At 28.2% G+C, this 20,913-nt stretch overlaps 4 protein-coding genes across 4 annotated transcripts; all 4 read right to left on the minus strand.

Moving 5' to 3' along the window:
• Window positions 1–6,873: 6,873 nt before the first annotated feature.
• On the minus strand, window positions 6,874–10,309 carry Phum_PHUM128610 (uncharacterized protein; the record flags this gene model as incomplete). The annotated part of the gene is made up of 9 exons (XM_002424361.1): window positions 6,874–7,137; window positions 7,221–7,337; window positions 7,407–7,718; window positions 7,767–7,998; window positions 8,077–8,280; window positions 8,394–8,586; window positions 8,659–9,478; window positions 9,552–9,636; window positions 9,738–10,309. 9 exons carry the CDS (start codon window positions 10,307–10,309, stop codon window positions 6,874–6,876), a joined length of 2,799 nt encoding a protein of 932 aa, XP_002424406.1.
• Window positions 10,310–12,452: 2,143 nt separating this feature from the next.
• On the minus strand, window positions 12,453–13,865 carry Phum_PHUM128620 (basic leucine zipper nuclear factor protein, putative; the record flags this gene model as incomplete). The annotated part of the gene is made up of 3 exons (XM_002424362.1): window positions 12,453–12,580; window positions 12,697–13,037; window positions 13,120–13,865. The coding sequence occupies 3 exons, from the start codon at window positions 13,863–13,865 to the stop codon at window positions 12,453–12,455; spliced, it is 1,215 nt and encodes a 404-aa protein (XP_002424407.1).
• Window positions 13,866–13,957: 92 nt separating this feature from the next.
• Window positions 13,958–14,507, minus strand: Phum_PHUM128630 (mitochondrial 50S ribosomal protein L27, putative; the record flags this gene model as incomplete). The annotated part of the gene is made up of 2 exons (XM_002424363.1): window positions 13,958–14,307; window positions 14,435–14,507. 2 exons carry the CDS (start codon window positions 14,505–14,507, stop codon window positions 13,958–13,960), a joined length of 423 nt encoding a protein of 140 aa, XP_002424408.1.
• A 1,622-nt stretch (window positions 14,508–16,129) lies between these two features.
• Window positions 16,130–20,671, minus strand: Phum_PHUM128640 (uncharacterized protein; the record flags this gene model as incomplete). Its single annotated transcript, XM_002424364.1, has 11 exons — window positions 16,130–16,332; window positions 16,404–16,547; window positions 16,644–16,789; window positions 16,887–17,003; window positions 17,081–17,295; window positions 17,377–17,709; window positions 17,795–18,355; window positions 18,437–18,703; window positions 18,792–18,919; window positions 20,161–20,496; window positions 20,584–20,671. 11 exons carry the CDS (start codon window positions 20,669–20,671, stop codon window positions 16,130–16,132), a joined length of 2,538 nt encoding a protein of 845 aa, XP_002424409.1.
• Window positions 20,672–20,913: the final 242 nt, after the last annotated feature.

Raw genomic sequence — 20,913 nt, forward strand, 5'->3', positions numbered from 1 at the left:
TGATATTCTATTGCCACGACGATGGTAGCGTATGCGTGCGTGTGCGTGTGCGTGGGTGTAATCATAAATAAATCACAATTAATATTTTAATTAAAATGTATTCCGTAACATTATTTACGTACGTTTCCATCCACGCACACGCACGTACGCACCCACATACCATATATAATAATTTAATTAGTCGGAAAAATAATTTTATTATAATTCGTTTCGTTTGTTTAGTATACACACATATATATATTTCGTATTAAAAATTTAACGACGACGACGGTAAAATATACTAATTTTATTACACGATTTGAATTTTTAAATAATTACAATTAAAAAAGAAAAATTATTAATAATTAAATAAAATTGAGTCAACGTAGGACCCCCCCCCCCCGAATATTAATAACACTAAAATATATAAATAAATAAATAAATCCCTTTTTTTTTGCTCATTAATAAATAAATAAATAACAATAATTATTATTATTATTTCCTTAGATTTTACTATTTGTATTCAAAATTTAATTCATATTAATATTTATTTTAATTACAAATTAATTAAGAGAAGGAAAAAAACGCCAACTTTTTTTTCCCCCCCCCCCCAAAAAATTTTAATTTTAATTGATACAAATTATTATTATTACTATTTTTTTTTTAACCTTTTTTTTTATTTTATTTCTGAAAACATAAATTTAATGTTTTTAAACCCGTTAAATTTAATTTAAATTTTAAAAATTAAAAAAAAAAAAAAAAAATTAAATTTTCAAAACGGAAAAATTAAAAATTTCCCTCCTTGGTTTTCCACACACATTAACAATTTTTCTTTTTTTTTTTCATTCAAAAGTTTTTATTTTTTCTGAACAAAAAAAAGAAAAAAAAAATAAAAATAAAAATAAACTTTTTTCGTTTTAATTACTTTTTTTTTTTTAAATTAACCATCTCTTAAACAATTTTTTAATTTTTTTTGTCTTTTTCGGGGGGGGAGGGGGGGGGAAATAATAATAATAATAATAATAATTTCTTTTTCCCTCCCTCCCTTCCTCCCTCCCCCCCTTCCTTCGTTTTTTTAATAGGTAGTCACTCTCTCTTTCTTAATCTGCCCCCATATTTTATATTTTTTTTTTTTTTTCCAAAAAAAAAAAAAAAATCTCGTTTCTTTTGCTTTTTTTTTTTTTACTCAACTCAGATATATTAAATGGATAAAAATTTGGTTTTGTCATTTATTTATTACAAAACATTATGAGCCAGACCTTTCGGAGCCCCACAAAAAAAAAAAAACAAAAGAAAATTTTTTTTCCTCTCTCTCTCTTTGCCTCAAATCGTACAAAACAAAACAAAAAATTTTTTTCCTTTTCTTTATTATTATTATTATTTTCTCTCCATTTTTTTTTTTTAATTAAACATTTTTCGTTTTTAATTAATCTATAACCTCACGTTATTAATTAAATTTTATCTTTATAAATAAATATAACGTCGTCGTCGTCGTCGTCGTCGTCGTCGTCATCATCATTCGGCCATTTTTTTTTTTTTCACACGCGAACAACAACATATTACCTTTCCGCCATATTTAATTTTTTTTTCCTACTCTATTCTATTCTATTCTTTTCTTTTCTTTTTTTGAACAACGTGAAAATAAATAAATATATATTTAAAAAAAAAGGAAAGAAAAGAAAAGAAAAAAGGAGAAAACATACGTATGCGAATAAAATTTATATACGCCATTCACACACAAAAAAGAAAAAAAAATGTTTAAAACGATTTTGTATGAAAATTTTTTTTAAAAAAAATAAAAACGGGAAAATATTATTTTCCCAACGCGGATGGGGTTGATAGGGTAGAGGGGATGGAACGGAAAGGGTGGGGGGGGGTTTCAATTCTCGGTGGGAAAAAATAAATAAATTCTATTAGAAATTCGTAAGGGTTGCCAAATGTTTTGATAAACAGCTGCCAACTTTTTTATCCTTCTCCCCCTTTCCTCCCCTCCTCTCCCTCTCCTCTTTCATCCCTCCCTCCTCCCTCTCACCCTCCATTTGTTTTTTACTTTTTTTTTTTTTTTTTGTTTAAAAAATATAAAATTTTATGATTTCTATTGTACAAAAAATTTCCATTCTCATTTCAATTAATAATTGATAATAATAATAATAATAACAATAACAATAACATCATCCTTATTATTTATTTTGTTCATTATTGTTATTATTATTATTAAATTTTTTTTTATATAGTTTTTAGCAGCATTATTATTATTATTATTATTATTGTCATTTCCTTTTTATTCATTTTAAATTCTTTTCACAAATTTTTTGTTTATTTCTTACAAAAAAAAAACATTAAAAATGACATTTAAAAGAAAATTTCTTTTCTTTCCTTTTCTTTTCTTTTTAAATGACAATTTAATAGTAAAACATTATAAATGCATTTTTCATAAAATTTTGACAGTAAAGGAAAATTTTTTTTTTGATGGGGTGAAGGGGAGGGGGGAGGAGGTGGAGGATTTAAAAGCCAAAATACGATTTTCAAATCTGCAACGATGATTATGATAATAATAATAAATATTATTCCCCCCCCCTTTTTTTTTTTAAAATTTATTTATTTGTCGACATTGATTTCCTTTCATTCATTCATTTATTAATAATAATAATAATAATAATAATATTATTTATGTATAATAAAAATCGTTTAAAGAAATACAAAGAGGTAAATAATTTTTTAAGAAAAAAAAAGAAACTCTCCGTACTCGTCATCATCATCATCATCATTATTAATTACTTTTTTAAAATATTCCTTTTTTTTTAGTATTATTATTATTATCATATCGTTTTCTAAATAAAATTATTTATTTAAAATAGAAACCCCTCACCGTGATTTTTTATTATAATAAGATTATAAACAAATGACATCATTAAAATATAAATAAAAACAAAACGTAAAAGAAGAAGAAAAAAATTAACAATTTTTCTTTTTTTGTTTAATTGTTAAAAAATTAAAATTCGTTGAAAAAATTTTAAAAAAAAACAATTGGAAAATGGAAACGAATTATTATTATTATTATTATTATTATTATTTGGGTCGTAACTCGTTTTCTAAAAAATTTATAATAATTACAAAATGTAATACGTACAAAATGTCGGACTAAAAAAATCATTTTTTTTTATTGCAATAACATGATCGAGAAAACACACAAATGGCGTCACGTTTTTATAAAAACGATGAATATATATATATGTATGGAATAAATAAAAGGTTTTTTTTCGGGGGGTAGGGTAGGGGGTGGTGCAGGGGAAAGGGTATGGAAGGGAGGAGGTGGTTTGTCGAAGGCAAAATGTTTTTTTTTTTTTTTTTTTTTCTGCATTTCCCTAATTATCATTTAACCATTCATTATTAATTATTTTCTACTGCGGTAATTTTATTATTATTATTATCATTATCATTTCCCTTTCCATTTACTTATTTAAAAAAAATAATAATAATAAATTTTTACATTTTCATTTCGAGGAGGAAAACCACCCCCTCCCACCTCCCGAAAAAAAATAAAAATTTAATAATAAACGTGAGTTTTCCATCTGACAAAAAAAAAAAAAAAATTGCAAACCTTTCTTTTTTTTTCCCTCCCCTCCCCTCCCCTTCCTTCCCTTCCATTCGAGTTCAGTAGGCAGAATTCTATAAGGGGAATGGAGGGGGTGAGGGGAATGGGAAAACGGGGGGGAGAAAGAAATGAAAACTTGGCATCGTCAATTAATCAACCTAAAAATGATGAACGAACGAAAAGAAAACTCTTGAAATTGAAAAAAAAAATTTTCTCACACGTTATATATATATATGAAAAATTAACGAAAATTAAAAATGGCTTCCGATGAAAGACGTGAAATGTGAGTTTTTCCCACCCCCCGCCCTCCTTTTTTCCCTTTTTTTCTTTTTTTTACACTATGAATATTCAAATCGAGAAAATTTAATTTAATTTTTTTTTTTTTTTTTAAACCCTTTATTTGATATTTTTCCGTGGCAAAAGATTAAAAATTCATTATTATTATTATTATTAAAACAACTGTTTTCATCATGGACTACTACTACATTATATTGTCTCCTCAGCAAAAAAAAAAAAAAGAAAAAATTTTATAATTTTTCTTCTGCTTTCTAACAATTCATTAATCTATTCAATGCAAATTATATTTAATATAAAACCGACAAATTTTAATTATATAAATTTCCGTTAAAAATAATTTTAACGAATTGAATTCGATCGTTATTTTATATTAATAATCAATATTAAATAATTTTATATATTTAAATAATAATAATAATAATAATGATTTATCTTACCTTTAACTAATATACGTTTTCCTTATCCGTAATTAAACAAACAAACACACACAAATAGTTTTTCTTTTTTTTTTTTTTTAAATAAAAAAATTTCCTTATGAAAAAAAAAAAAAAAAAAAAAAACTTATTATTACCCTTTCCACCGAAAAATTAAAAGAAAACACAATAACAATAAAATAAATAATTAAATAATATATATATATATATAATTCACTCACTATTTATCATTTTTTTTTTTTTTCAATTAATAACAATAACAACAACAACTTTAACACGACAAAATTATTAAAAAGAAAAAAAAATTTTTTTTTTATTAACAACAACCGACGCCATGAATTTATAACTAAAATCATTTTAACACATATAATAATATCATCATCATTACCATAATAATAATTTAACGAAACGACTAAGAGTTTTTCGTTTTTCAAAAGTTGGCAACGCGTTCAGCGTTGCTTATCTCGAATACGACGTCACCGACGTTCGCGAACCTTTTGAATATTTCCCCTTCCAAAATTTTTGCATTTGGAAGACTTTCGTACGCGTACGTACGTACGTACGTACGTCTAATTAATATTATTATTTCGTCATTTTTCCACTCGGGTTTTTTTCTTCTTTATTATTGGATTCGAATAAAATAATTAATTATATAAGAAAAAAAGGAAAAAGAAAAAAGAAAAATAAAGTTAGAAAGAAAAAGAAAAAGGAAAAAGAAAATAATTAATAAAAGAAAATTATTTATATATAAAACAAGAGAGACCTGCAGATGTGCACCGCAATGCGCGTCCGAGACCCGGCCCTGCCTTCTCCCGCACGGCGCACAGTGACACAATGCGGCACGCGCGTCGCGCACGCGTTTTTTTTTTTTTTTTCTTTTTTTTTTTTTTCTCTTCCTTATTTTAATAAATTCATGTTTCACTCACTCTCTCTCTCTCTCTCTCTCTACTCTTTTTACATTTGAATTTTATAAATCACATGGAAATCATATATTTATTCCTTTCCTTTCAAAACCTTTTTTATATTTAAAACAAAACGAAAAAACAACCGTTAAAAATTTTTATAACCGTTTCCCGACACGAATGATTTACGTATGAAACAAATACCCGCTTTTTATTACTATTTATATAAAAACCATAGACGTCAAAAACAAAATGAGGAAGTAACGGTAATTTTTCTTTTTCAATACTCGATTACGATTTGAATTAAAAACAAACGTTTTAAATTTATTATTATTATTATTATTACTAGTGTTTTTAACCGTTAAAAACCGTGAAATTAATAAGAAAAAATTTCTTTTTTTTTTCGTAAGATTTATAAATACGTCGGACGTCGTGTAAGATGAACGAACACAGACTCCTTTTCTCTGATAGTAACAACACAGACGGGTAAAAAGAAAAAAACTTTAATCGATAACTGACTTTACCACCACCATCTTGACTATCATCCCAATGACGTCATCATCAATCTTCGTTTTTCTTTTTCGCCATCTTTCTTTTTAACATTCGAATCTTTATTCGAACTGCAAAAAAAGAAAAATTTTAATTATAAATTATTTAACGGATTATTATTATTATTATTATTATTATTATTATTAGGATTGAATAAAAAAAATAAAGAGAGAAAAAAAAAGGGTGAAGGGTTTTAATATTTTATAAAACATAAAAAATTGACTTGAACATAAATCAAAAAAAAATTTTTTTTTTTTTTTTTTGTAAAATGAAATATTATAAATAAATAAATAATAATAATATACGTACCTGAATGTTTCTTCTTTAAATCATTCATATTTTTTTTAAAGATGAAATAATAATAAAAAATTGAAAAAGAAAAATAATAAAATGTTAAAAAAATATCGTTCGATAAATCGTTCGATTTTGTTCATAATTTAACACGGACGAAAATAAAAAATAAAATGGCGGATCATGTAAAAATAAAATAAAATTACTATAACGGTCGCTTGGGAAAGTAAAAAAAAATAAAAAATAAATAAATTCGATAATAAATTATCCGTTTTCTTATTTTAAACTTACGAGTTTTTAAAAAAAATAAAAAATAAAATAAACGTGATAATTTAATGCCAAAGTTTTTTCAACACCTTTTTTTTTACCTGCTCCTGTTTCTACTGCTGGAAAAAGAAAACCGTTTGAAATTTTTACTACAAAAATCATGAATGGATAACAAAAAAAAAAAAAAAAAAATTTCCCACCCGGAAAAATCAAATAAATCCAAACGAAAAAAAAATAAAAATCTCACACACATTATTATCAAAAAAAAAAAATTAAAATTTTATTTTTAATAGTGGTGATAATAATAATAATAATAATAATAATGATAATTCGGTTATAATTTTTTATTATAATCGTTTAAAATTGTTTCTATAAATTTATTTGCTGACGAATTTTCCAACCGTAAAATTCTAACAAATCCGCAATTGTATCCTGCGGCTACGTGAGTAAAGCTAATAAAATTCGGGTTGAAACAAATCTAAAACAAAACAAAAAACATTTTTTTCCTCTTTTTTTTTTTTGAAACAAAACGTCCAGAAAAAAAAAAAACCAAGGGAATTTAACAACTAACCCTATTAATGGCTTTCACCGGACAAATTTCCGGATTAATTTTTTTCCTATTTTTTTTTGTTTTTCCCTCCCCATCTCCCATTGATCCCTCATTAAATATTAAACCGTATTCCGAATTGATTTCCTCGTATGATAGCAGCTTAGGCACCTTTTTGTCATTTTCCTTATCCGCCACCACCACCACCTTATCCCCTTCTTTTGAATCATCATCATCATCACCGTTTAATTTTTTCATCGACACAGACGATATCGACTGCAAGAAACCAAAAAAAAAAAAACATCGAAATCCCTTTTTTTTTCCCCCAAAAACGTTTTCCGACAGGATTCCCGACTCACGTTTTGTTTTTCCTTTTTCCTTTTATCGCTTAGAAAATTTTTAAAATATCTCAATTTGATGTCACCGTCGTCGCTACATCCGCACAATGCGTTCAACCAATCGCTGAATGACAAATTCTGAAAAAAAAATCATTATTATTATGTGTTGTCAAACGATCGAAAAGCGGAAAATGTTCAGGGGATCACCAAACAACTATTTTCCATGACCAAACCAAACTGTTGACGATCGTGAAAAATATCTTTGACGAATCTCACGAAACCTTTTCCGGTCGTCGACACGATATCGTCGAAATTATAAATGACCAGGGGTAGATTTTTGGGCCAAACTGCACCCAAACATAATTCTTTGCTGAATTGTTCCACGGGATATCCGGGCTCTTCCAAATCCCATAATTTAACGATACGATCCAAAGCAGCCGATATGATAAAACGATTATTAACCGGGCAAAACGTCACGGCTGGAAAAAAAATCCAATCGAGTGAATTTTCCTGTTTTTCCTGTTCCTCTTCCTCTCTCTCTCTCTCTCTCTCTCTCTCACCTGTAACCGTCGTTTTATGTGCTTGAATTGTTAAATGAGGTCTCATGATCGTGGATTTTTCTTCGGCGTCGTTAAACGGCGACGAAAAATTATTCAAATTCCATAGAGCTAAAATTCCATTCGCGTAACCGCCGGCGATCGAACCGTTTTTTCCAACGGACAAATTCAAACAACTATCCGCTAAATATTCGTCTGTGGTTAATTTTGCAACGGGGAAAACTTCGTAAATGGGAATCATGCTAAAATCAAATTAAGAAAATTACAAAATTCGAACATGTTGCCAACAAAACAACGTAAAATGAACATCATATTTTCACCCGTTCGTTCGAGAAAGTCGATCGGGATCGCATATCGACCAAATCCTAACGATCGAATCGTCGGAAGCTGTCGCCAATATTCCCAACCTTGATATTTTATCATTCGAACCTTCCATCGAACAATCATCGGGAAACCACGACATGTCCCATATTTCGCTATCGTGAGCAATGCCTAATGATAATTTCGGCGCGGTGACGTCGGACCTGTTTGAAAACAAAAGAAAAAAAAACAATTACAATTCTTTGAACTTGTTTTCTTTCTTTCGGTAAAATATTTAAGTTTTAAAACTCGTCCTAACTTTTTATTATTTAAAAACCCGCAATCCCATATTTGTATGAGCGAATGTTCCGAACTTCCGGTTCGATCGTGAACGTTTCTAAGATGATTAATTTCCTTCGTCGTAGACAGTGCTAAATATTGTTTGACTTGTTTATTGATCATCCTGTTGAAGGATACCTTACACCATGACATGCACCTGACACTTCCGCCGGTGAAGAACGTCGTTGTACCTGTATAAACACACAGAAGGAGAAAATAAAATAAAAAATTTTAAAAATGATTTACTATAACCTCACACTCACCATCGACCGATTCGCTATCGAATATTTTAAACCGTCTCCATTCTTTGACGTCATCGTTGTCGTCTGCTCCTTTTAATTTAACAGAAATTGATTTTTTCATTTCCGGAAGTAAATGTGAATTATTTTTATCTCCAATGAATTTCCAATCGGAGATTTTAGTGTGAAATTCCGGCCAGGGATCGACTTTCATTTCCGTTTTTTCCGATTCTAAAGTAACGGTCAAACTGTCACTGAACAATTTCAATACTTTACTTATTTTTTGTTCGTCACACATTTTCGATCGATCTTTTTTCGATTTTTTCGATTTTTTCATTTTTTTCGATTTTTGTTTTTCACCCGATCCATCGTCTTCTCCACTATCGAGTTCGCTATTATTTAACGATTCTTTTTCTTCGTCATTTAAATCCTCTTCCTCCTCATTTACATCATCATCATCATCATCATCTTCCTCTTCCTCCTCTTCTTCTTCCTCATCGCCATTTTCATCGCTTTGGTATTCTTCGCTATCACATTCACCTTTTTCGTACTCTCCTTCTCCATCTTTTTTTTTCTTTTTCTTCTTCATAACTTTGGTTTGATGATTTTTAACGTGATCCACAGTATCGGATTCATTCACCGAATAATAGTTACATGTCTCGCATATGTATACTTTTTCAGGTAAATGAAAACAAGTGAAAAAATGTTGTTTGGCTTTTTTCACGTCATCGGTTGTCGTCGAACAACCATCGTGTTGACAAGGAATTTTTTTATTTTCACGTTTTAATTTGTACCACGAATTATACATCTTTGGACTTATTTTTGGTAACTTTTCATTCCCTTTCTAATAAAAGGTTAACAAGAAAAATTTAAATTCTTCAAATAATGAAAATTAATGGTATTTAATTTAAACTTACCTCATATAAAACATACTGCATTTTAAGAGCGTCTGCTTCAACTTCATTCATAGCTTGCAAAACTTCATGAAATTTTGATGCAGCCCTAGAAGAATAATAATTCTTTTAAAAAAAATACATTTTTACAAAATTTCATTTTGAAGACTTAACACACAATGAAAAAACTAATTTAATAAAAAATATTACTTTACTGCAGATCGTCTTTTTCCAGATGGTACAACAGAATCCTTTTTCGTTTCATTATTTTCTTCTAAATTATTGATTTCATTGGGTGGTTCGACAGGATGTGAAAGTTTTATATGCATTGGCATGCTGTATGGAAGACATTTAGCAGAACAATACTGACATTGAATTTTAAGAGCTTCTTTTTCTTCTTCCGACTTTCCACAACTTCTAATGTGAGACACATATCCTAAAACGCTTCTTTTAACATCTTGACACAGTTCGCAAGTACCTTTTTTTACAGCTTTAAAAGCCATTTTAACCAAATCTGTTACTACCTTTTCATCATTTAAATCAACAGGTGGTTCTCCTTCGACCCAACCTAATCCTACATGTTGTCTGAAATTATGATTTTCAAATTGTTTACGAGAACCGGTAAAATCACATTTACCACATTTCACTTCATATTTTTTTTTATCCAATAACTGTGTCATCAATCCTTCATTAGAATCATTTTTCATTTCACTTTTAGGTTTTCTTCCTCTCTTTTTCGGTTGTGAAACAGGTGTATCATTGTTTTTTTCAAAACTTTCCATCTTTGGCTTGGCATCAGTACTTTCGCTCTCATTTTTTTCATCATTGGGTTCCTTTTTTTTACGTTTGCCATAGCAGCCATTTCCTGCATCATTTGATCTGCAAAAATTTTTTAAAGTAAATTAAATATTTCTTGAATAATCAAATTAATTTATCACACATTTAATTACTTAATTAACAACCCACCTTCTTTTACCTTTGCCATTAGGAAACAATTGTTGTGTATTTTCTTTGACAGAATTTTTAATGGAATCTTCATTGTTCGATAAAAAATCAGTCTTCTTATAATTTTTTGATTTCATCATTTTTTTTTTTTAAAATTTATTCAAATGTATGATTCAAATTCTTAAATCTAAAATAAATAAAAAAAAAAAAATCAATTTAAAAAGATTTACAAACCAGTTATATACATAAATTTTTTTTTTTCCAATTTCTATGTAAGTTAAACTAATACATTAATACAGAAATTGAAAAATAATTCTTTTTATCCAGAGATTTGTAAATGTTTATTTTTTCTTTTAATTTACAAAAAATAGAATTTTCCCAGGAAAATTTTTTTACACGTTTTGAGATTATTTAATGGGATTATCGAATTCATTTTTTTATAAAATAAATAATTGATAAAATAATCCCTGATAATTAATTTGCTACAACCCGAAAATTAATAACTTTACGAGTTAAAATAAATAAAATTTAATTATTATATTAATTATATATTTTACTAAAATAAATTAAAATAAAATGAGTGTTAAATTGAAAATAAAAACTATGAAATTTTCGTAATTAAATTGTACAGAAGCCGGAACGAATTAAAAGGTTTCATTATTATTTTAAACATAATTAATTCAACCTTACTCAAAAATAATTATAAATAAATAAAACATATTATATAAATTATTTATAAATAACCATACCTTTTTTTAAAATCATTTTTTTTTAAAATCTAAATACAAAATTCGAGATTAACTACGCAAATAGAAATAATATTTAACAAAAAAAAAAAAAAATTTCATTTAATATAAATACACTTAACGTTCGAGTAAAAGTACATGTAATCATCGAGTAATAATAAAAACAAAAAAGTTTATTTTCTCTATGGAATACACAACTCCAAATGAATACATTATTTATAATTAAAAATTTTTTTTTAAATCAAAATAATTATATTTATTTCTCCGTCAGGTAATAATTAATTGTAATTTATTTCATAGGTTTATTTAAAAAAAAAAAAACAAAAAAAAATTAAATTGATTATTATTATTATTATGTAATAAAAATAATAACCGTTATTACAGATGTTATACGTTATACAACACATAAAAAAATTTTAAACATTATTGTAGAGTTTTTTACAAAGTTTTGCTTATTTAAAGCAAAGTATACTTCAACTTTCCGAAAGTGATTTTTTAGACGGAGAAAATTTAGGACATAAGAAAGTTAGATTTAATGACACGCCAGGTATTAAATGATGAAAAAATATGTATAAAAAAAATATAATTGAAAAAAAATTTTAAACTAATTATTCCTATTGTTTTATAGAAATAATTCCTATTCCTAAAATATCATGCTGCCGGAAAGTATTTTTCTGTATTTGTCGAAAACTGAAATTTTGTTGTTGTCTACTTTTTAGTATTTTTTGCTGCAAATGTTTTTATATGAACAAGCATGGAGAATCTGAAACATGTTGTAAAAATGAAATAGGTAAGAAATAATGAAAAACCTAAATCGATATGACATAGTGATCATTTGCGCTTGATTTTAAATTATTATTATTAATGTAATTTTTTTCCCTTCCCCCCCCCCTCAATATTATACAGACAGCAGCATTTACAATGAATAAATATGTAGCTTTTAAATCAGAGCTGGATACTCCATTATTCGAAATTGACGAAACTTTACACATCTACTCCAGAAATAACAACTTTAAAAGGTTGCTTCTTTAATTAATTATTATCGACAAATTATAATTTTAAATTCATTATTGTTACAACAAAAAAAAAAAAAAAAAAAAAAAAACTGCTGTAATGAGTTTTATAACAAACAAATATTGTTTTTATAATCAATCAATATAATAATATTTTTTTCAAATAGTTTTTTTTTTTATTAGCGTATAAAAAAATTTTTTAAAAATTAATCGTCTATTTGTCATACAAGTTTTATTTCTCCAGTGCATTGAGGACAACATTCTATTTTGGGGGGATGAGTTTGAAGGTAGAGTTTTCCGCTTAATGTCACAGCTGCTCCGACGACAGCATTACAAGCTTCATCCGGTTCTTTAATTAATTGCAGCAATCCGGGATTAGATAAAATCTTTAATAAGAAAAATATTTTTTTTTAAAAACAATTTAAATTTGTTTACTTAAATAAATTAATTACTAATTAATTGAACTTACTTTTTCAGCAGATTTTTCCGCTTGTGTTTTTTCCCAATGATTTAAACAAACATTTTTTTTTATGTCCATTTGTTTTGATCCTAATAGCTCTACGATTAATATTTCAGACAGATTTAAATTTTCTTTGCAAACATCCATTATGTTCCATTTAAACATTTTATTTTTTTTATTATGCAAATCGAAATTATCCCTTAGAACACAAAGATTGTCATAGGTTTTTGCTACATTTTCCCGAATCATTTTTTCTTCGTCTAAAAATTTTTTTAATGCATCATTTGCCTCGTTAACTTTTTGACATAAAGATGCTTTCCATCTAGCAAGTTCTTCTACCATAACACTAAAAATATACAAATTCAAGTAAAAAAAAAAATTTTCCTATTTTTAAATAAAAGTTTCTGTTGGAAAATTAAAACCCAAACCTGCTGGCTAAAAATTTACTTCTCCAAACTTCGCATTGACCGGCTAACCATTCTGTTTGTTCTTGATGAGACGAAAGAGATTCCGACGATGCTAATAAAGCCTGAGCCAAATGTAACTTATCTTCTGTTAAAACATGAACTTTTGTTTCCATATCCTCTCCAACAGCTGCAACTAATAAATTTTTCAATTCTCCATTAACTTGAACTTGAAATTTTAATTGATTTTCTAATTGTTCGTTTTCTTCTTTCAACGTTAACATTTCCAATTCTAATATTTTAAATTTTGCTTTCCAATCAACATCACTACTTTGATTTTCACTTTTTACATCTGATTTAACACAGTCTTTTTCATCCTTTGTTTCATTTTCCGATAATTTCTTCGTTCTGAAAATTGCCGCAAAATTTTTCTTCGTTTTTTGCTTGTTGTTCACTTTGATCGAATTCGGCACGATGGGTTTAACAGCTGCTTTATAAGGTTCATAAGGCACAAATTTAGGTTCTCTATTTTTAATATTTTCAAATAATTTTTTTTTTTTTTTATTTACTGCATGAGGAGGTGTAAGCTGTATTGCCAAATCGAAATTATTAAAAGGTACACTTTTGGGTAGAGTAAAATTATTAGTTTTATCTATTGATTCTTTATTTTCTTGCGGTTGCAAAACTATTGTATGTTCTACAGATTCATAATTTTCTATTTTTTCCATACCATCTCCCTGAGTACGATGTAAAGGAGTGTTGGTTGCCATTTTTTAAAAATACTTTTTCTGAAAATAAAAAAATTTTTTATTTAATTAATCCAATATTTAATTTCCTGTTTTTTAATTATTCGACAAATCAATTAACAAACTAACCAAATAGTATCGATTAATTTAAAAACTTGATGTGCAGGATCAGGAATAACATTAAAATAAACTTTGTATTTGGGTAAAGAATCAGAATAATTTGTATTAACGAATCTATTTTCTCTATTCAAATTTGTTTTCTCATAAGTAATGAAAACTTTCCCGGAGACTTTAGCAAGAAGATCTCCATTTCCTGATATTTTAACATTTAATCCGGGTAACCATTCTAATGTTCTTTGTCGAACTAAAATTTGATTTGGATTTACATGAGATGAATCTAATATTTTAATACCATATGTACTCCTATACGATGGAATATTTATCTTTGATTTATAACGTATCGAACCTGAAATATGAATTTTATATTAATCACGTTCATATAAAAATTAATTATTGATACATTTTCTGATTTAATATCGAATAAAAAATCACATCTTAATAAAATTTTTTTTAATTTTATGCGTATATCCTACCTAAGCAACAGCTGTAAGCTTCGGAAAGAACTTTACGTGAACATGAATTTAATTGAAGCAATAACGCGGCCATTATTACTTTCCTTTGATTTTAAATTAATTTTTTTTTCTGCTGCCACTTTTACGAAAATTACCTTTCTTTATTTCAATTTGCTCCAAAAACCAAAAAATTTGAAAAAAAAAAAAAAAACTATTAAAAATCTTTTGATGTCATTACAATTTAAATAAAATTTACTTTTTGTATGTAAAAAAAAAAAAATCACTTAAATAATTTTCTTTTTTAAACAACGATCGCAGGAATATAAAATATTTAAGAAATGTAATTCATTTGTATTATATAGGAAAAAGTATAATTAGTTCATCATATTAGGTAAATATGGATATTACTAAATAATTAATAAAAAACAAACAAACATAATATTTATAAATTACAATAATTGTCATATAAAGAAATTCCCTATAATAATAATTATTATTATTATTTTTTTTAAACAAATTAAAAAAAAAAAACAATTGCTCGCCATTTTTTTTTTTTTTTTAAAAAAACTCTGAGCAAAATTTTCTTTTCTTTTCATAATATGGTGTTTTTTTCCCCATTTTGTTTTTTTTTTTTTTTTTTTTTTTTCTTGTCTTAAAAGTTTCAAATTAAAATTTAAATTTTTTACTTGTTAAATTCGTCGTTCAAACAAACAAACAAACAAAGAAAAATTTCGGATTATTTAATAATGCAAAACATTTTTCTTTTCCCTTCTGTTTAATTAAAAAAAAAACCGTTATCGATCCATTAATTAGATTCCATACTAATTTAACACAAACTCTTTTTCCCTTTCAATTATTATTATTATTATTTATACTTTTCCAATAGCAATTTCCCAACAATCATAATGTTATAATCATTTCTGCGGTTCAAAACAATTTTCCTTTTTATTTTATATTAAAGGTTGATAAGTATGTGTGTGTGTATAATTAATCTCATTGACATAAAATCACTGATCAGATATATATAAAATCTTTTTTTCTTTCTTTTAACTTCCTGAAGATTGAGTCACATTTTCCCGCCATGTATCTTGTTCTACGGACGAATCTAAATCTAATATTAATTGTTCTATGTTTGATTTTGCTGTCGCATCATTTAAAAACGAGTTTGGTAAATTTCTATTAAAGTTAACTCCTGTAAAAAAAAAACAAAAAAAAAAAATAATAATAATAATATCAACACACTAATTGTTTATCATCATTATTTAAATTTTACTAGATCAACAAGAAATGGGGGGGGGGGAGACAACTTGAAATCTTTTTTCCTTTTCTTCCCTCGACGAAACGACACTTACATTATTAATATTTTTTTATTTTCATTACGGTTTCCATGTAAGTAAGAGCACATAACAGGGAATAACAGGGAAAATGTAAATTCTGGGACGTTCCCTTACCGTTAACACACCATTTTTCCCAATTGGCTATCAGCGTCGATATAAACTGAAAATACACGTGCGATTTCGTGTAAAAATAAAAAAAAAAAAAGAAAACTCATTCGAAATGGATTTTATGATAAATCAAATTTACAAAATCTCGTGTAAATATCAATAATAATAATAATAATCAACTCTCGTTAAATCTTCTTCATCTGGCATTGTTAAAAATTGGTACCAGAGGAAGAAAATGAAGGAAAGGAAAGGAAAGGAAAGGAAAAAAAATTCATACACGATAATAACTAGAATATTGGATGCTAGGATCTCTTGATCTCAATCGTAGAAAATACTTCCTTAGCAGAGAATTTATTTTTTGTATTTTAACTTCGCTCGAGTGTATTTTTAACGACGAAAGGATTTGCAACGTTTGAGGTGCCATTAAATAACATTTTTCTCGCACGAAAGCGGATAAATTCGATAAAGTCGTTCCTGATAAATAGAATTATAAAAACTTTTGTTGGGAGTCACGACTTAATGAAATGCACGAATGAATCCCGTACCTTGTTTTTGATAGAATAAAACGTAAGCGTTGCAAAAATCATCTTCCTGAGGTTTTTGTGCTGTTACCGTTTCGTCGTTGAACAAATGCCAATCACCCGATTGTGGATTTTTGGCGTAGGCAGTGTAGTGACCGGCAGATGCCCCTAAAATAAAATAATAAATTTTTTTATATTAAAAAATTCATACATATATATATATACATCTTTCGATAAGAAAATCATCATCATCATCATCATCACCTCCGAAATGATTGACGCATGCGTACAAATTATACGGTCTGATTGTTCCCTGTTGTATTCGAGAAGGCGGTACCAAATTTAAACCCGTCAATGGAAAAGAAACTTTATCGTCTAATTTCACGCTCGTGTATTCGTGAAAAACAAATCTGAAAACATTTTATTATTGAACGTTTAAAATAAAATAATAATAATAATGATATTTTCAAAACATTTCGTCAATCAATCAATCAATCAATCAATCACCTTTTAAGATAAACAATTAAAAAATCCGGATACCTCCAAACGGAAAGCGTTTTTGTTGCGCATTGATTTCTTTGGCACGTTGGACAATACCAAGGATTGTGTTCATCTAGAGTTTCACTAAAAATTACATTACAGTATAAGGAAAAAGTGTCAACCCTTTCATTTTTACAGTAGCTATTAATATGTACGCAAACCTTTCGCTAAAAGCATCCAAACAATCGTATATTGATAATTGTTCTTGACTTCTAAATTCTTTGAGACTATGATGTTCTATAGCTGGGATTTCAACTACTAAACTAGTGAATAAAACAGCCAAATTGTCTCCGGTCTGAAGGTTGATCTCCGCATCTTCGGATACTTTACAACCTTTGCAACGAGCAGTGTACATACAACGAGAACAATGATAACCCTGAAATTCATTTTTTATAATGAAACGTTGACAAACATGCGAAAAAACAATATGGCGGACGATGCCATGATTATCGCGTACCTGTCCATCGACGAATGCAATGGAATAAAAATTACTATAGGGAATTAATTTTCCAACGATTTCATATAATTCAGACCCTTTGAGCCTGTTGGGCACTTTGATTAAATGAGGATGTCCGAATAATTTTTGACATTTCTCACTACTACTACTCCCGCCGTCTCCTTCGATATCCAAACGGAACAAAACGGGAATTTTGAGCATCCTAACGGAACTTTTAAAATCCACATTTCCGTCGACGAGTTCGAAAGCTTTTTCGGGATCGACTAAATCATTGCAAACGGGACATTTCATGAGTCCATTTTCTTCTCCCTCGTTGTAATGTTTAACAGATCGCTAAAAATTAATTTTTAATTAATATTTTGGATTTTTTTTAAAAAAATTCTTCCTCCCCGCCCCTCCTTTCTCTTCAAATTCTCACCTCGATGCAACTATCACATAAAAAACAGGAACATCCTTTGTGATTTTTCAATCCCTTTTCGACTTCTTCCAAACAAATAGCGCAACTTTTCCAATCGTCTTTATCCGACGAAGTCAAATCCACCGGACGACATTTTTCCGTTACCCACGCGTCCCCTCCTCCCTGATCTTCCAAATGAGGCCCGTAGAAAACTGGGCCGATAAAGGGCGAGGATTCGATTGAAGTTCGACCGTTGGACGACAACAAATCGGATTCCTCTTTTAAATTGTTATTAATTGTACTAGATATATTTGATTTCGTCGTATCGGATTCACTTTGCTTTATCATTTTCCGAGTTTCGACATTGTTTAGTTTCACAGTCTTACTACCGAGTTCTAGAGCGTGAGAAACGGGATACTGTTCGGGAGTTAAATCTAAAGGTTCGCTCCTGTGCAAACTCGCAGAGTCGCCTTTAGACAACGAAGAAGACACTGTTGCATTAACATCATCAGGTATTTCAAACGCATAAATACTCCTATATGGATCAGACGTTCCTAAATAACGAATGTACAAATTTTCATCCTGTAAAAAAAAAAAAAAAAAAAAAAAAATTGAAAATAATTTAATTTAATTATAAGAATTGGGGGGGGGGGAAATACTAACTAAAATTCTAGCAATATGATGATGTAAAACTTCGGCTAATTCGAGCGACATGGTAACATTAACTTTCATCAACTTTCTCAAATGTTCTTTTATTTTAATTATTTTGTCCTGTTTATTAAGGGTGAGTAAAAATTTTGTGGGAGGATTAGAATTGGCGGGAACAAACGTCACACATATTTGTTGTTCCATCGCGTGAGGTAACGGTACGGACAAATACATGAAAGGCTCATACGTAGACGATACGTATCTGCACTCGGAACAAACAACCTAAAAAAAAAAAAAAAAAAAAATTACAAGTTTACCACCACCACCAAAAAAAAAAAAAAAAAAAAGAGGTTAAATCAAAAAGGAATACCGTGCTTTTAAATTGACCCTGAAAAGAATCAACAATAACGCTTTGATTGTGTCCCAAATGCTTTTCCCACTGTTTATCCGCTTCTAAATCATCATCCATATTTATCGGACTGTTCATGCTGGTCGCACCTGAAAATTCTCCATTTCTACTACCCATTTGCTCTAAATTATTACCCCCGCTATCGCAAAGTTTTCTCTCGTATTCCATTCGAAAATTTTTTTCTTTTTCTAAACTTTCTTCTAACTGATAACACACACAAAAAAAAAAAAAATTATATTTTTAAATATTATTTACGTCACCGTACAATGTACTCAAATTTTTTTTTTACCTTAAATCGTTTATTATTACTATTATAAAATGTTTCTAATGTCAAAAATTCTTTTGTGTTTTCGTTATTATCAATTAATTTATTCGTTTCCTTTATCCGTTTCACGCTAACCTAAAAAAAAAAAAAAAAAAAAAAAAAAAAAAACATTTTAACAAAGTTTTCATTTTTAGTTAACAATTTAAATAATAAAATATCAACAACAACAACAACAAAAATATATATTACAGTTTTCCCATCAAAGTTATGAAATTCTGTTAAATTAGGATTTTCCAATGCATCCCTCCTCCTCGTACTCTCGTACTTGGGAAATTTATCCGAATCAAAAACTATTTCATTATTTGGTCCTTGTTCGGTAACCAAAACATTTACGTTTGACGTTTTGGCATCTTTCAATATGTCGTCATAACCCCGAAAACATTGAGGAACATTATTTAAGGAAGCAACTTCATTTTTTTCAAATTTTGTCGTCGCGTCTAGTTTAAGAATAACTTTCGAGTCTTTTTTTAAATTGTTATCTAAAATAATATTGTTCCCGGTGTTGTCAACTGATATCCCTGATGCGTCTTCAACCGGACTGTCTCCTTCGGCAGCTTTAAATTAATTCTCTTATTAATTATGAATAATTTACTGGAACTAATTTTTCGTAAAATAAACTTACCATTTCCACTAATTGAATCCATTGCTTCCCATAAAATTGAACTACCCGATTGAAAACTTTTAAATGGTTGAACATCTTCCGGTAAAGGTCTCATTCTAATTTGACTTGCACCTATAGAACTTTCCGAGCTATGAGAAGATGAAGATGCTTCACATCTTAATCCAGTTATTGACAAAGCAACCTAAAATAAAGACAAATTTTTTTAAATAATAGATAGGAAGAGGTTTAAAAAAAAAGTAATTGGCATTTAATTACTTGACTGCCGGAATCGGGATCGGTATTTTCCTGGATTGCATTTCTCGGAACGGAACTATCCCTGTCCTCTTCACACGTACTGTGAGGAGTCATTGGATCGGCAGAAAGATCTGAAACGTGACTTTTACTGCTAGCCGTGTTAAGAAGCTCGTGAAGACTACCTAAGACTAATGCTAAAAATTCCTGGCAATCATGTTGTCTATAATCCTTAAACTGCGAATGATGACTACCCAAGGCTTGATGGAAATCAGTTGGTTTTACTTTACTGTATTTACCACTCCAAACTTTTTGAAATAAATTCATGAAATGAGTGGCCAAAGAATCTGGATTGGCAGTATCTTCTGATACTTGCTTCATAAAAAACTGAACCATTGTCGGAGTGTTAAGCAAACATTGCAAACCGGAATTCATAAAACATGTATTTCCAAGATTGCAAAGTCCACACACTCCCGGAGAAGATGAATCTAATATTAAAAAAAAAAAAAAAAAAAAATATTAAATAATTACAAATCAAAGTAGTTTTATTAAATGAGAAATTTGAAATAAATTACTTAAAACATCTCCATTTTGATCTCCACTAAACAAGTATTCAAGATCAGCATTGAAATTAGGACTATCTGATGTAGGTGGGACATGCATTTCATCATAATTTGTACTACTCGGCAAAGGTAAAACACCTAAATCAGTCTCACAAGGTGTGGAAAAATTTGCATCCTCTTCCCTATGATAATAATTAATAAAGAATTTAATTATTTACTTAAAATTGAATTTTAATTATTGGAAAAGCTTGGAAAATATTACAATTTATAATATAAAAATTTTTACATTACCAATTAATATCACAGGCATCTTCGATTGCCATTTCTTCAGCTCTATCACTT

This window comes from Pediculus humanus, genomic scaffold, assembly GCF_000006295.1.
Source record: "Pediculus humanus corporis 1103172107475 genomic scaffold, whole genome shotgun sequence".
Taxonomy (NCBI): Eukaryota; Metazoa; Arthropoda; class Insecta; order Psocodea; family Pediculidae; genus Pediculus; species Pediculus humanus.